Raw genomic sequence first — 13,801 nt, forward strand, 5'->3', positions numbered from 1 at the left:
GACAGAGATGTCTGTGAAGTTTGCGTCTGCTGCCTGGTTAGACGTACTGTCGTTCATTTTGATGGGAATTAAGAGCCTGCAGAAATGACATCAGAAAGGTAAAAACAGAAGGAACTCATGTAGATGACTGATCAGCCTACTGTCTGTGTCCAAACGCCACACCTCCGCTCGGTCAGGACGGGGAGGAGAAACGCAGAAGCTTCAGACGTCCCGGCTCCAACGCGCTGGGACTGATTAGGGTGTAGACAGCGCTGGGCGGAGGAGGGAGGTGTCATGCCGAATTTTGGAGATGACAGTCTGGATGGTGCTGTATGTTGTGTGCCTTCTCTGATTGGCTGGTGGGATCATGTGACCTCCCAGAGGCCTCTGCTGGCAGTGTGGGCAGAAGCTCTGCATTTTAAACCCCTTTGAATGAGTCAGACTACGGGATAAAAACACACGCCAACTCTGAAATTCAAAAGCAGAGGGCCAGACACCCAATCACTGCTTTAAAAAACTCTCAAGGCAGGCTTAACTGTGCCACACAATTAATCAATAATACAATTTACCTGTTTATATTTTACTGAATCACAAACTTACATTTTCCCACCATGTGTTATTTTAAAGAATTTAAAACTTGAAAATTAATTTTTCATGTAATGTTTCAGGTAAAAAATTAATCAACATCAGTTAATTGATATCAACAGTAGATTGATATCTATCAGAGAGGGCTGCAGGGGCTGTAAAATTCTAATTTGAGGTAATAACAAAACCTTTTTGCTTTTGTTAGAGTTCTTAGTTTGATGGCTTATGTGGCATTATCTAAATAAAAATGTACTTTGACTGACAGCCGTCTGCAGCCAGACCAGAAGCCGTTTTCATGTTTACTGAGACGCTCAGGTGAGCTATCAAGGGGAACACAAACACAGTAAAACACCTGCAACAGATACCTGGTTACTATGGAAACACAGCTTGGTCAAACCGTTAAATCACCCGTCTGTTAGTAACAGTTACAATAACGAAAATGAGACCATTTCTTACTTTAAGAAAGAAAAAATAAAATGAATGAAGATACTTCCCCCGGCATGCTTTCCACATGTTGAGTCACGCTGCATACGCAGGATTTTTCAGGGCTGTAGTTAATGCAAAACTGAGACAAAGCAGATTTAACGACACGCAAGAAATGCAAAACACACGTTTGTGTCAGGAGACTCTCCTTCATTAGCCGGCTGTTCGGCGCATGGCAGACCTGGCAAGACAAACTGTCTGCAACACCCCGCATTTCAACTTCACTTTTTTTTATTATTGAATCCCCTGAGGATCATCTGCCCTTGAAAAAGAGCCGGGATAAAGATGCAATCGATTTCAGATTGCTTTGATAACACACTGAGCCGGCTGTCCGGGAGGGAGGGCTCACAGAAGATGGGATTTGGCGGTTTTGTGTATGAGCAAGGTTAAGGCACAACAGCTCGCAGTCTGCAGCCGGGGGAACACACAAGGTCATGAGCAGGCAGCGCGGCTGATAAAACTGCTCAAATGGCTCACACCAGAGGACTGAACAGGATGTTCCACAGAGTCTGAGACTTATTCTGTGTACTACACCGCAGAATGGCCACTGTCCATCAGGAGCTGCACATGCCAACATCAATACAGCCCGACAGCCCACTGCACCCCGACAGCCCACTGCAGAGCTTCCAGCCCACTGCAGCCCAACAGCCCACTGCAGAGCTCCCAGCCCACTGCAGCCCAACAGCCCACTGCAGCACGACAGCCCACTGCAGAGCTACCAGCCCACTGCAGCACGACAGCCCACTGCAGCCCGACAGCTCACTGCAGCACGACAGCCCACTGCAGCCCGACAGCCCACTGCAGCGCGACAGCTCACTGCAGAGCTTCCAGCCCACTGCAGCACAACAGCCCACTGCAGAGCTTCCAGCCCACTGCAGCACGATAGCCCACTGCAGCCCGACAGCCCACTGCAGAGCTACCAGCCCACTGCAGAGCTTCCAGCCCACTGCAGCATGACAGCCCACTGCAGAGCTACCAGCCCACTGCAGCCCGACAGCCCACTACAGCACGACAGCCCACTGCAGCCCGACAGCCCACTGCAGAGCTTCCAGCCCACTGCACCCCGACAGCCCACTGCAGAGCTTCCAGCCCACTGCAGAGCTTCCAGCTCACTGCAGCCCGACAGCCCACTGCAGAGCTACCAGCCCACTGCACCCCGACAGCCCACTGCAGCACGAGAGCTCACTGCAGCACTACCAGCCCACTGCAGAGCTACCAGCCCACTGCAGAGCTTCCAGCCCACTGCAGCAAGACAGCCCACTGCAGAGCTACCAGCCCACTGCAGCCCAACAGCCCACTACAGCACGACAGCCCACTGCAGCCCAACAGCCCACTACAGCACGACAGCCCACTGCAGAGCTACCAGCCCACTGCAGCCCGACAGCCCACTGCAGAGCTTCCAGCCCACTGCAGAGCTACCAGCCCACTGCAGCCCAACAGCCCACTGCAGCACGAGAGCTCACTGCAGCACTACCAGCCCACTGCAGAGCTTCCAGCCCACTGCAGCCCGACAGCCCACTGCAGAGCGAGGGGTCACACAGGGACTGACAGGTGAGACAGTGACTGACAGGTAAGACAGTGATTAAAGATTAAGATACTGATCGACAGGTAAGACAGTGATTAAAGAGTAAAACAGTGATCGACAGGTAAGACAGTGATTAAAGAGTAAAACAGTGATTGACAGGTCAGACAGTGATTGACAGGTAAGACAGTGATTGAAGTGTAAAAGAGTGATTGACAGGTAAGGCAGTCATTAAAGGGTAAGGCAGTGATTGACAGGTGAAACACTGATTAAAGGGTAAGACAGTGATTGACAGGTAAGGCAGTCATTAAAGGGTAATGTAGCACCAGGCTTAAACGCTATGGCTGAAGGTACTCTGTGTTCATTGGACAGGATGCTGTTTGCATATCTCACAACACCTCTCTGATTGGGTGCTTAGGCCGAGTATGTTTAAGTGAGATTTAGGCAGCTCTTGTGAGACACTGTGCAGAGTAATGCCACATGATTACAGGGATACTGTGTTTCTAAAGCCCGGAAACTGCGGCTCTCCGTAAATTGTGACAATGTGAAATGATTTACCAGTTTGCCAGTGAATTGTTATGATGGGGTTGTAACCTTATGGATTCCCTGTATATGTATGTGAGTGAGTGTGGGTGTGCAACCACAGACTCCATGAATAAATCAAAAGCCAGGAATTGATTTTCTCCGGCATTGTGGAATCACAATCTTTCATGACACGGTGAGAGAGATTATAAATTCAAGCTCCTGGCTATCCAACAGAAGTCCCTTACTGAACAGAATATATGAGCATTTTAAAGTAAAACATCCTTTGGGAGAACATATGAAACCGAAGACATATCTTCTTGCTCAAGTTAACCTACATTATAATTAGGAGAGACGGGTAAGAGGTACTCTAGTGTTGCCGCAGAAACAGGAATATTAAATCCTGAACATCCGTTTTGTGGCCATTGCAAGAGTTTGCCTTCGGAATGATTTTAATTGGCATAAATTCCATTATTCACAAACTAAAAACCTCAGCTCGGTGCTTTCCAGTAAACACAAAAATACGCACTGTCTGACACAGCTTCCTCCAATGCCCACGTCTCCTGTCATTCTGCTTATTGGTGCTAATGAGATGCAATAAAAGCTCCTCAACAACTAAAATTTTGTTCAGGCCTGCAGAAATTTGAAAAATATTTTTAATGGCTGTTTTGCAAACTCTACCTGTTTATGGTTCAGTTGCAGGCCAAGACACAAGAGGTTCCCATTAATATGAACAGTGATATTAATAGAACAGGAATTAAGGAGGTCGAGCTGGTTACTGCACGTAGCAGGACTTGTTAGGCATCCTTAAAAACAAGTGAGGACAAATGGTAAGGCAAAAGTAAAGCATGGTCCCACAGTACAGCATCTACCATAGTGTATACTCCCATATACCACAGTGTCCAGTGCACACATCCAAATGTGTGTCCAAAGAGTGCACTCTAGTCTACCACAGTATCCAGCGTGGGCCCTCCCCAGTCCTGTGTCAAAGCTTCACACAAGACTAATATCACGACCAAAATTAATAAGTGCTTCTGTTCTGGGCCAAAATTTAGATGTAATCACATTGAATGTATTTATATGTGATACACTTACCCAGAGAAGAAGCCTTATGCATTTCCGATAGTTTTATATTTTATGATAATGTAATGTTTTATAAATTGAATGAGGCACAGCTAACCTTAGCAATAAATCCTGGCCTCCCAGACCAAAACCTTACAAGCCTCCTCTTTCATCTCTCTGCTCTTCCTAATTTCCAGGCAGGTATTTAACTTAATTACACATTCAGCTGCCGTCTGAGCAGTGATTTATTCTGAAATGCTTCGGCTTTGCTGTTGATCATGGCTAAACGAGGCCAGCAGAAAACACAGGGCTAGGCTGTAGTGTCCATTAAATCCAGACATCAAACAAAGCGTAGCATCACGCTGCATCGACTTCGAAACTTTCTGCCGGATATTCAGACAGGTGTCTCCTATTACAATCGTCAGGAATTTTACTGTGTATAAGGAGGCAGAAATGCAAACGCAGGTCAGGCTGCAGCTCTGTGGCGATGAGAGGGAACGGGGTGCAGTAAAATTTGGGCACTTCTGGGACGGGGGGGGGGTGGGGGGGGTGGGTACTCTTGCTAAAACAGACCCACCGGTCCATCCACAATAAAACAACACATTCATGAATGAGGACGCTTTAAGCTGGCATCACTCTTATCCTTGAGTGGTGTTAAAAATACACTCAATAACCGTTTCTAAAGGGTACACCCAATTACCTCCTAATTATCCGCCCCGCTCTGGTAGTAATGGCAGAAGCACCAGCTGCAGTTCTTCATCCATTCTCACTGGCACAACTGTTGTTTCGTTTACACGACAGCAAAACCCCATAAAGTCTATTTATAACACAGAGTAAGACATCAAAACAAATTTTAAAAATGCATTGTAGACAATTTGCACACGTTTGCTTAACAGTGACACACTTGTTTTCATGTGATGGGGGATGGCTGAGTACAGAACTCTAGATGCATTTCTTATTTACATAAATCAACATAAATAATCTCTGGGAGACACATGATGGTCATTGCAGAAACGCAGTGTGTCTGAACAGCATACAAATTCCATCTTTTAAAATACTACCTCTTTACCTTCCAAATCATATAAATACATCTGTGACAATTGCTGCAACTTCTGCAGAACAAACGTCAACTAGGGAGGCTTGCGGGTCTCAACCAGTCGACCAGTGGGGGTCGCTAGTGAGCAATGAGATATTGTCATTCCAACTGACCAGAACCCTGTCTTCCCTATGTGACGCTGGAGGCAACGGCAGCTACACCCGGACTAAGCCAGAATAATTACTGAGTGAAAGATTCTAACCCCCGAGACTTCTTAGGTGGTCAAGAGACTTAATTCCCAGCACGTCCTCACCAGCCAGCCTCATAAATGGTGCCCAACCCACGCTTAAGATAAATATAGACACTGCTAACAAGAATAAAAACGTTAGTGAATATGACTGATGAAAGCCATTTGTTCTCTAATGAAACATGGCTTGAAATTATTGTCAAATACATTAGGGGCCGAAGTGCTGCCTTATGACTGATGAGTGATTGGGGATGAGCACTAAAATGGAATCACCCCACTTTCTGGCTGGATACGCATCAAAATCATCCTCATCCTCATTCCTTTTGTACAAAAAAAAAAAATATATGAATAATTTTGAAAGGCGGCACATAAACAGTAGTAACTGTAAAAAAGGTACAAGTTATTTACAAACAGAATTGCTGTAAAAGTGTGGAAGACCTGTTGCTTTTGCCCTGGAGTCAGAGCTGAGAGAACCGTACTTTAGCGTCAGTGCAACATTAGCGCAGCGCAGGACAGGCGTGTTCTGGAAAGGCTTTTCACAGGCTCTCATAAACCCACCGTAAACAGCTGCGTTCTTCCAAGAACAAGTCTGCAGGTTTTCTTTAAAACACAACACAAGAACCTTTTCCTCTGGGGGGTGGGCCATAAGCCCACACACTGCGTATGCCACCGTAGTTCTGAACGCAGCGCTAAACGAAAGCGTTTATTTTATGACAGAGGGTGAGTCGTGGCTGAGTTACTCCACCCGTCTTTCTGGCTGAAATCGCGGTCAGATCAGGCCAGAGCGGCAGACACACTGAACTCCGCTGCGTAGCAGCAGGAAGGAAACGGAACGCATAAAGACTCCTCAATGCGCCCCGACCCAGAGGACAACAACAAACATACAACAACTGGCACAGAGAAGCAGACCAGCAGTTTCCAAACTTCTCTGATCCAGACTCAAAACAATTCCAGGGACCCCCTTCATAAGATAACATGGGTTACCTTAAAAAAAAAGGTTCTATTTTTTTAAAAGTACTTTCCCAAAACTATACAGAGTGATCGCATATCTGCTGGGGACCCCCTACAGGATCTACAAGAACCCCCAGGGGTGCACAGACCCCCTGTTGAAAACGCAGGCTTTAGATAATGCCTGAAAACAGTTGTAAAAAATGGCTTCCTTAGACAATCCCTAGCAAGGTTTTTCAGTTTGACAGGATTGCATTTAGCCTCTTGACAATGCATTCCTGAGTAGCTCTACAGTGTGTTGACTGAAATAAAGTTGCCCTTAAAGTGGCTAAGTGTTTTGGAGAGAATACCTACAGATGATTACACAGCTACTGAGGAGAGAAATGTTAACCAAGATAACCAAGGCCAGTCACATATTTTAAAATACACTCAATGAGCACAATGTAGCACATCTGATATGCAACAGCAAGACGACTGCATGTCCTCAATTCAAATGACTATACTTGTAGGTGATCTCTACTGTAAAATACTGTACACCTGTAGCCATTGTTATCCCAATAATACTTGGAATGTTAATTTCTGGTTTTCATAAATAAACTTGCCTGTATTCTACCGTTTGATTGCTGACTAATGCTGCCCTGCTTTTTAACGTCACTTCCGCCTGCTGCCTGTTCTCTGATTGGCTGCTGCTACTTTCTATATGACGACTGCATTATTGTATTGATACACCTACGTGTGTGAGTGTGAGTGTGTGTGCGTGTGTGTGCATGTGCGGCTGTGTGTGTGTGCATGTGCACGTGTGTGTGTGCATGTGTGTGCGCGTGTGTGTGCGTGCACGGCTGTGCGAGTGTGTGTGTGTGTGTGCCTGCGTGCGTGCGAGTTTTGCCCTCTACCTCCTCCCCTCAGGAGGCTTCTCTGTCTTTTGCCATCACTGTATATAGGAGCCCTGCAAACTGCCAAACTCTCAGTGCTGTACCCTTCCCATCCCGATCTGTTCCCACCTGACTTTAATGGCAAAATAAAGGTTAAGGAAAATGAGAAGCATAAAGAAACCCAGCAGCTCTGTTGATATTACACACAGAGCAGATATTTCAATATTGATAAACCCTCCCCAGACCAGGGGACTAAATATCCAATAAAACAGTTTAAATAGCTTTTAATACAATTTTCTGTCATTTTCAGATTGATTTTTAAATGGTTTCTGTTTCCTCTTGAAGTCCATTAAAATGGGAGCAGACAATGAAATGTCCAGCTAATTTAGCAGAACACTGCACCGACTCTGACCGCATTAAGTGAATGTCTAAAAAAAGATGTCACCCTCACAATTTCACTATATACATCTCAACCTCTCAGGAGCAGCACACAAATTGAGTTTATTGAATTTCACTACTCTCACAGGTATAGCTGTTCACTCTCTCAGGTATAGCTGTTCACTCTCTCAGGTATAGCTGTTCACTCTCTCAGGTGTAGCTGTGCACTCTCTCAGGTGTAGCTGTTCACTTTCTCAGGTGTAGCTGTTCACTTTCTCAGGTATACAGGTAGCTGTTCACTCTCACAAGTATAGCTATTCACTCTCTTAGGTATACAGGTAGCTGTTCACTCTCACAGGTATAGTTATTCACTCTCTTAGGTATACAGGTAGCTGTTCACTCTCACAGGTATAGCTGTTCACTCTCTCAGGTGTAGCTGTTCACTCCTGTAGCATGTTTAGTGACTTTTACTAGCAGGGCGAGACAGCCACGGGAACGCTAAAATAGCACATTCCTGCAGCCTCATAAATCATGTGTCATAATCCATTACTACTGCTGAATTGCAGTTCATTAGGTTCAGAGTGTCCAATGCTTGCCTTCAGTTCCATTTATCAATTTTCAGCCCAACTGGAAGATCGTTAGATTAATGAATCGCTGGAAAGACGAGCATCATTTATGCCGCAGAGCAGACCGAGGGAAAATACGAAATCCGCCCCACAGTCCAGGTGTAATTTCCTTTGTTCTTTTATTCAACACTCCGTGGTTTCAGAGTTATAACACTGAGCTCATTCTGTATTCAGCTGCCCTTCAGTATGCATTACATTTAATCCACATTAATAATATTACCTCTGCAGGAACTGTAAAATGGAGGTAATTCTCTCCTACAAGTAGAGGAATGGCTCCACACATCACATACTCACTTTCCTGCAGTAATCACAGCTGAAGGAAGCACATCTGTTAAATGTGATTACCTGCGATGGAAAAGCAAAAAAAGGAGCGAGAACACGATCTCTGGGAAGTACTGGCACTGGAGCCTGATCCACGGAGAGCGCGCAGACACACACACACACACACAGCCAGGACCAGTCGCACGCACGCACCACACACACACACACACACACACAACACACACACACACACACACACACACACACACACACACACACACACACAGCCAGGACCAGTCGCACGCACGCACGCACACACACACACACACACACACACACACACACCAACACACACACACACACACACACACAGCCAGGACCAGTCGCACGCACACACACACACAACACACACACACACACAGCCAGGAGCAGTCGCACGCACGCACGCACACACACACACACACACACACACAGCCAGGACCAGTCGCACGCACGCACGCACACACATACACACACACCAGCACACAGAGCTGTATCAGCGCAGAGTTCAGTGAACTCTCTTCCCTCCATACCCACATGCCCTTCCTGTCCTGCTCCAGCTGGAGCAGGTGCTGCTCTCTTTCACTGCATTTTTTGGGGCTTCTGATAAATATGAACACAAATGGTACTAAATCAGAGGCAGCTGCTTCTTTTCATACAGCCCTGGAAAAAGTGGCCCAGTTTTAAACAAGGTACCACCTAAGAACATAAACGTGAGTGCTTTTCTTTGATAAAGTCCTAGTTCATGGTGATAATTAAAACAGTTTTGAAGAAATTTACAGGTTGTCAAAAACCACTGAAACTGTCTTTTCAGAGAAGCTGTGTGTTAGTCCATCTTTTGCTGCAGACTGAACCGCCACCTCAACGAAAGAGCAGTGATTAATTAAAAAAACAAGAAATAAAAAAATAAAAGCATTAAATTGCTGGAAAGGGGCAGATTCTACCCCACACTGATAGAGCTTCAGCAGCAGTAGCCCTGAGAGGCTGATAAATACTCACTGTGACGATCAACATGGCTCCTTTAAGGAGGGTGAGCAGGGACGTGATTGGCTGGATCACAACCTGAGCCAGGAGAATTCCCAGAGAGAGGATCCAGGTGAACACAGGGATAGCGCAGGTGTGGCTGGAAAAAAACAATAAAACAGAACGTGCAAATGTTACCCAAACCAGGAGCTCACATATACAACACATCAATAACACATTAACAGCACATCAATAACACATCAACAACACATCAATAACATAGCAATAATGCATCAATAACACAAGTTACACAGACCACACATTTCCCCCAAAATAAACGTTTTTATTTTAGACATAAATGCCTTTTTTCCTGTCGATTCAATATTAACCTCACATACACAGTAATCATCCTTTGACTCTCTAATGTCACAGACGAATCAGAAATACGTCACAGAAACACGTACACACTTACTGCAATGAGTCAGACAAACGTCCTTACATAAGCTCTAATCCCCGTAATGGAAATTCCACCACTGATGCACTTACTTCATGTACTTTACTTTGTTTTTATCGATCTGCCCCCCATCCTGATATTTTAAAACATCAGTAGAGCCCTATCAACCTGGAAGTCTGTCATTGGGATATCGTGACATCTTTCAGTGAAATTATAAAGCTGTCTAGTAGCCCAGACCACTCACAAACACAGACAAACCCCCACTGAGCCATAACACCCCATTTCGTTTTAAAGGGAAGATAGACCAGGGCCACTCAGTAAAAGAGGGTCACAGTGTCTGGCCTCTCTGCCACTAAACGTTTTTCAGGCTTTCAAAAAGCACCCAGAGTTTCTGTAAACACAGCCACACACACACACTCACACAGCCAGGCCCAATCACACACACACACACACACACACACACACACACAGCCAGGCCCAGTCACACACACACACACACACACACACACACACAGGCTCTCTGGACACCTGGGTCAGGGCTGCCTTTGAAACACTTTAACCCTTCAGTGCAAATCCTACAGCCCCCCAGAGAAACCCTGCTGATCACAGACAAATGTAAAAGAAGCTTTTATTTTCACCATTATTCAGAAAAGAAAATCTTTCATGTTTGCAACATTTGCTGTTAGTTTTCAAGAAAACATGTTGCTATCAGATCTTCTGGGATTTTGCTTGTACCACTCAATGCCTTTCATCCAGATCTGGCTGTCAAATTACAGAAAGACCTCAGTCAGATCCACACGTTTCTGTATTATAGATTAATCCTTGATTTATTATAAGGTTAAGGTATTTAAGGTGCAGACTGTGACTTCCTTTCAGTCTGTAATCTAGTATCGACAGCAAATCATCAATGAAAAATAATCCAGCCCACCTGGGTATTTTTACAACTGTCCAGTTTTCACAGCTGTGTTAGTCACTTTTCTGCTGTATAATTATGTATCATTATTTTTAACAACTACCTCAACAACACCAACAATAATAATAGTAATAAAATAATAATAATAATAATAATAATACAGCAGTAAAGGGTGCATGTGCCAGCGGCTGTGTGGACGTGTATTGCAGGAATAAGCAGTGAAAAGGGAAGCTTGCAGTGTAAAGTTTATATGAGCTCAGGACCCAGAGTTCATCTGCAGGCAGTGGCTATTAGAGCGGGATGAGTAAAGAACCAGAGGATTCCCCCTTAATGAATCCATAAGAACATCTTAATCAGGCTCTGTACGGGACCTCTGCTCATAAACGCCGTGTAATCCTCCCCTCAAAAGACCTGTATCCCCCCCTCAGAGACCCATATCCCTCCCCCAAAGAGACCTGTATCCCCCCCCCAGAGACCCATATCCCTCCCTCAAACAGACCTGTATCCCCCCTCAGAGACCTGTATCCCCCCCAAAGAGACCTGTATCCCCCCAAGAGACCTGTATCCCCCCCCCCAAAGAGACCTGTATCCCCCCAAAGAGACCTGTATCCCCCCCTCCCCCAAAGAGACCCTTCTGCATGTGAATGCGCTTCACTGTAACACGACATCGGCGAGATTATCTTCCCCGTTCCTGAAGCGGCGTGTAATTCAGCTGAGCCGAGCTCGGGGAGGTGAAATAACCGATCGATTTATACTTCAAGGGCAGTGTTCTAACGCGGGGGCCGCCTGCCCTGATTGGCTGCCCTGCCCTCCCGCGTGCGGAGCGGAGCAGAAGCAGCAGCCTATAACGCGCTCTTAATGAAGCGGCGGCCAATAACGCGCTCTTAATGAAGCGAAGGCGGACCCTCTGCAGCCGGCAGCCGCGGCTAACGTTGCGCTTAAATACTCACTGAAGTGTAACAAAATAAATTACCTTTCCAGCGGGATAAATGCAATTAGAGGGGGAGACAAAAGGGGAGGGGAGGCACAAACTGAGATGAAGAGTGGGAGGGGGGGGGTCACATTAAATCAACACTAGAGTCGAGCTGCCACATATTACTGGGCTGAAAAGCTGAAGCCACCAGTTTGTTTGCAGAACGCGCGTCTTTATTTTCCATTTATTTCACACTCCAGCATCCATAGAAAATTGCTCACCAGCTAATTTGATTCAAAGGCTATATTATGCTTTCAATATGGCCGATGTGTTAAATAAAGCCGGTTCATTTAACGAGCGCAGATTAATTCAATTGAATCTGATATGTTTCAAAATAGCTGACGTTTACTATGACAGCTTTTCTGAAGGTGGAACTGAAGGCCACCTCTACTTTCTGACCCGGGCACGCAGAGAGCTTTAATCGAACTGTTAGCATACGTCACACCAAACGTTTGTCTGCCATTGCCTCTGCATTACTAGCACAGAAAAACAGTCGAACGTATAACGGCTTCTAAACATCTGTGGTCTGGTATGAGGCGACTGTACGGCTGCTGTGGCTGCTCTGGGATTTAGCTGAGGCTCACAGCCGTAGGTACGGAGCACTATGGTGACAGCCAAGCTGAAACTATGACAGCACTGGCAGAATGTTTAATAAAACCCTCACGCTGCAGGGAGAGGGGCAGGACTCACACTCGCACATTCTTCACTGACATTTTAAGGGTAAATGTTTGACTCCCGAGGACTAATACTCAGGGCAATAGCCGGCCCTTTTGTGAAGCAGAACTACATTTTGAAACGCATCCCCACACGCATCACAGTGCTCTGCTTCTAAAAAGGGACACGCCTAACTCTCCAGTGATGGATGAGGAGTGAAGAACAAACCTCCGAGCTGTCCAATCAGAGCTGTCGGGACACAAAGGTAGAGGGCCTTGAGAGGAAGTGACATCACACAAGTTGGTAAGAAAGGGGTGTATGCAGCTTGCTATGAAGTTTCTTCTGTTGTTTTTTTTAATGCAATTTTCCCGGACTTGTCAAATATTTCATGACTCTTCCACGACTTTCCAGGATGAAAAGATTTTGCAGGATTTTCAAGGACCATGAGAGTCTTGGCAGGGCATCCACCACCCCGACCCCCATCCCCCACCACCCTAGGATCCCAGGAAAGAGGTCCTCTGTTTTTTAGCATCTTTTTTTTTAGCCCAAAACCGCTCTGGATGAATCGATGACCTCATCATTAGCTTCAGGAGCGCTCCCGCTGGCTCGGACTCCAGTGGTGGGCGGGACTCTACAGACTCTATCTGTGTCGAATCCTCCCTCCGTCCCACAGAAACATTTCACTCAACGTCTCAGCTTCCAGAGCCCATCGATTCCGCCGCCTGATATTTATGCCAAGCCTCCCCGCCAACGCCCCTCATTTCCCACGCATCGCCCGGGCAACCGGCGGCCCACAGGGCGGTGTGGGGACAGCGGGGAGACAGCCAATCGATGACCTCGTCTTTGCATTTTAAAATCCTTTATAATGTCATTAGAGTGCACTGGCATTGATAGCCCGAGCGCTAATGAGCGCGGGGGGGGGGGGAGGGGGGGCGGAATTGCCCCGTGTTTCTGGGGGGTTTTTCGGGGGTGGGGGGGTGGGGGTGGGAGGGGGGTGATGCACGATGGCGGAAGCAGGAGAGGAAGAGAGAGAGAGAGAGAGAGAGGTCCTGTGATGAGTGGAGTCGGCTCCAGATGGGAGTGCTGACAGCTCGCGTTTATCTGTCACGACTGCCCCCCACCCACCCCCCACCAGTCCCCAAAACACACACACACACACACACACACACACACACACAAGCTCACGCACACACACACACACACACACAATTAATAATAAAAAATGTGCTCGTCTTCTACAGCAAATAAATGTTACATTTCCAGGCTGTTTGTTTGAAGTTTCAA

General features: G+C 46.4%; 1 protein-coding gene across 6 annotated transcripts in view; it reads right to left on the bottom strand.

The window, feature by feature from the left end:
• The window catches only part of si:ch211-51h4.2 (uncharacterized), a 122,457-nt gene that overhangs the window by 65,370 nt on the left and 43,286 nt on the right, over positions 1-13,801 (bottom strand). For all 6 annotated transcript variants that reach the window (XR_010329346.1, XM_064329980.1, XM_064329979.1 and 3 more), the window contains one exon: positions 9,560-9,683. Coding sequence is in view for 5 of the 6 variants with exons in the window: in XM_064329980.1 (XP_064186050.1) it covers positions 9,560-9,683 (124 nt within the window). In the remaining variant the exon portion in view is untranslated. The remainder of the gene's footprint in view (positions 1-9,559; positions 9,684-13,801) is intronic.

This window comes from Anguilla rostrata, chromosome 4, assembly GCF_018555375.3.
Source record: "Anguilla rostrata isolate EN2019 chromosome 4, ASM1855537v3, whole genome shotgun sequence".
NCBI lineage: Eukaryota > Metazoa > Chordata > Actinopteri > Anguilliformes > Anguillidae > Anguilla > Anguilla rostrata.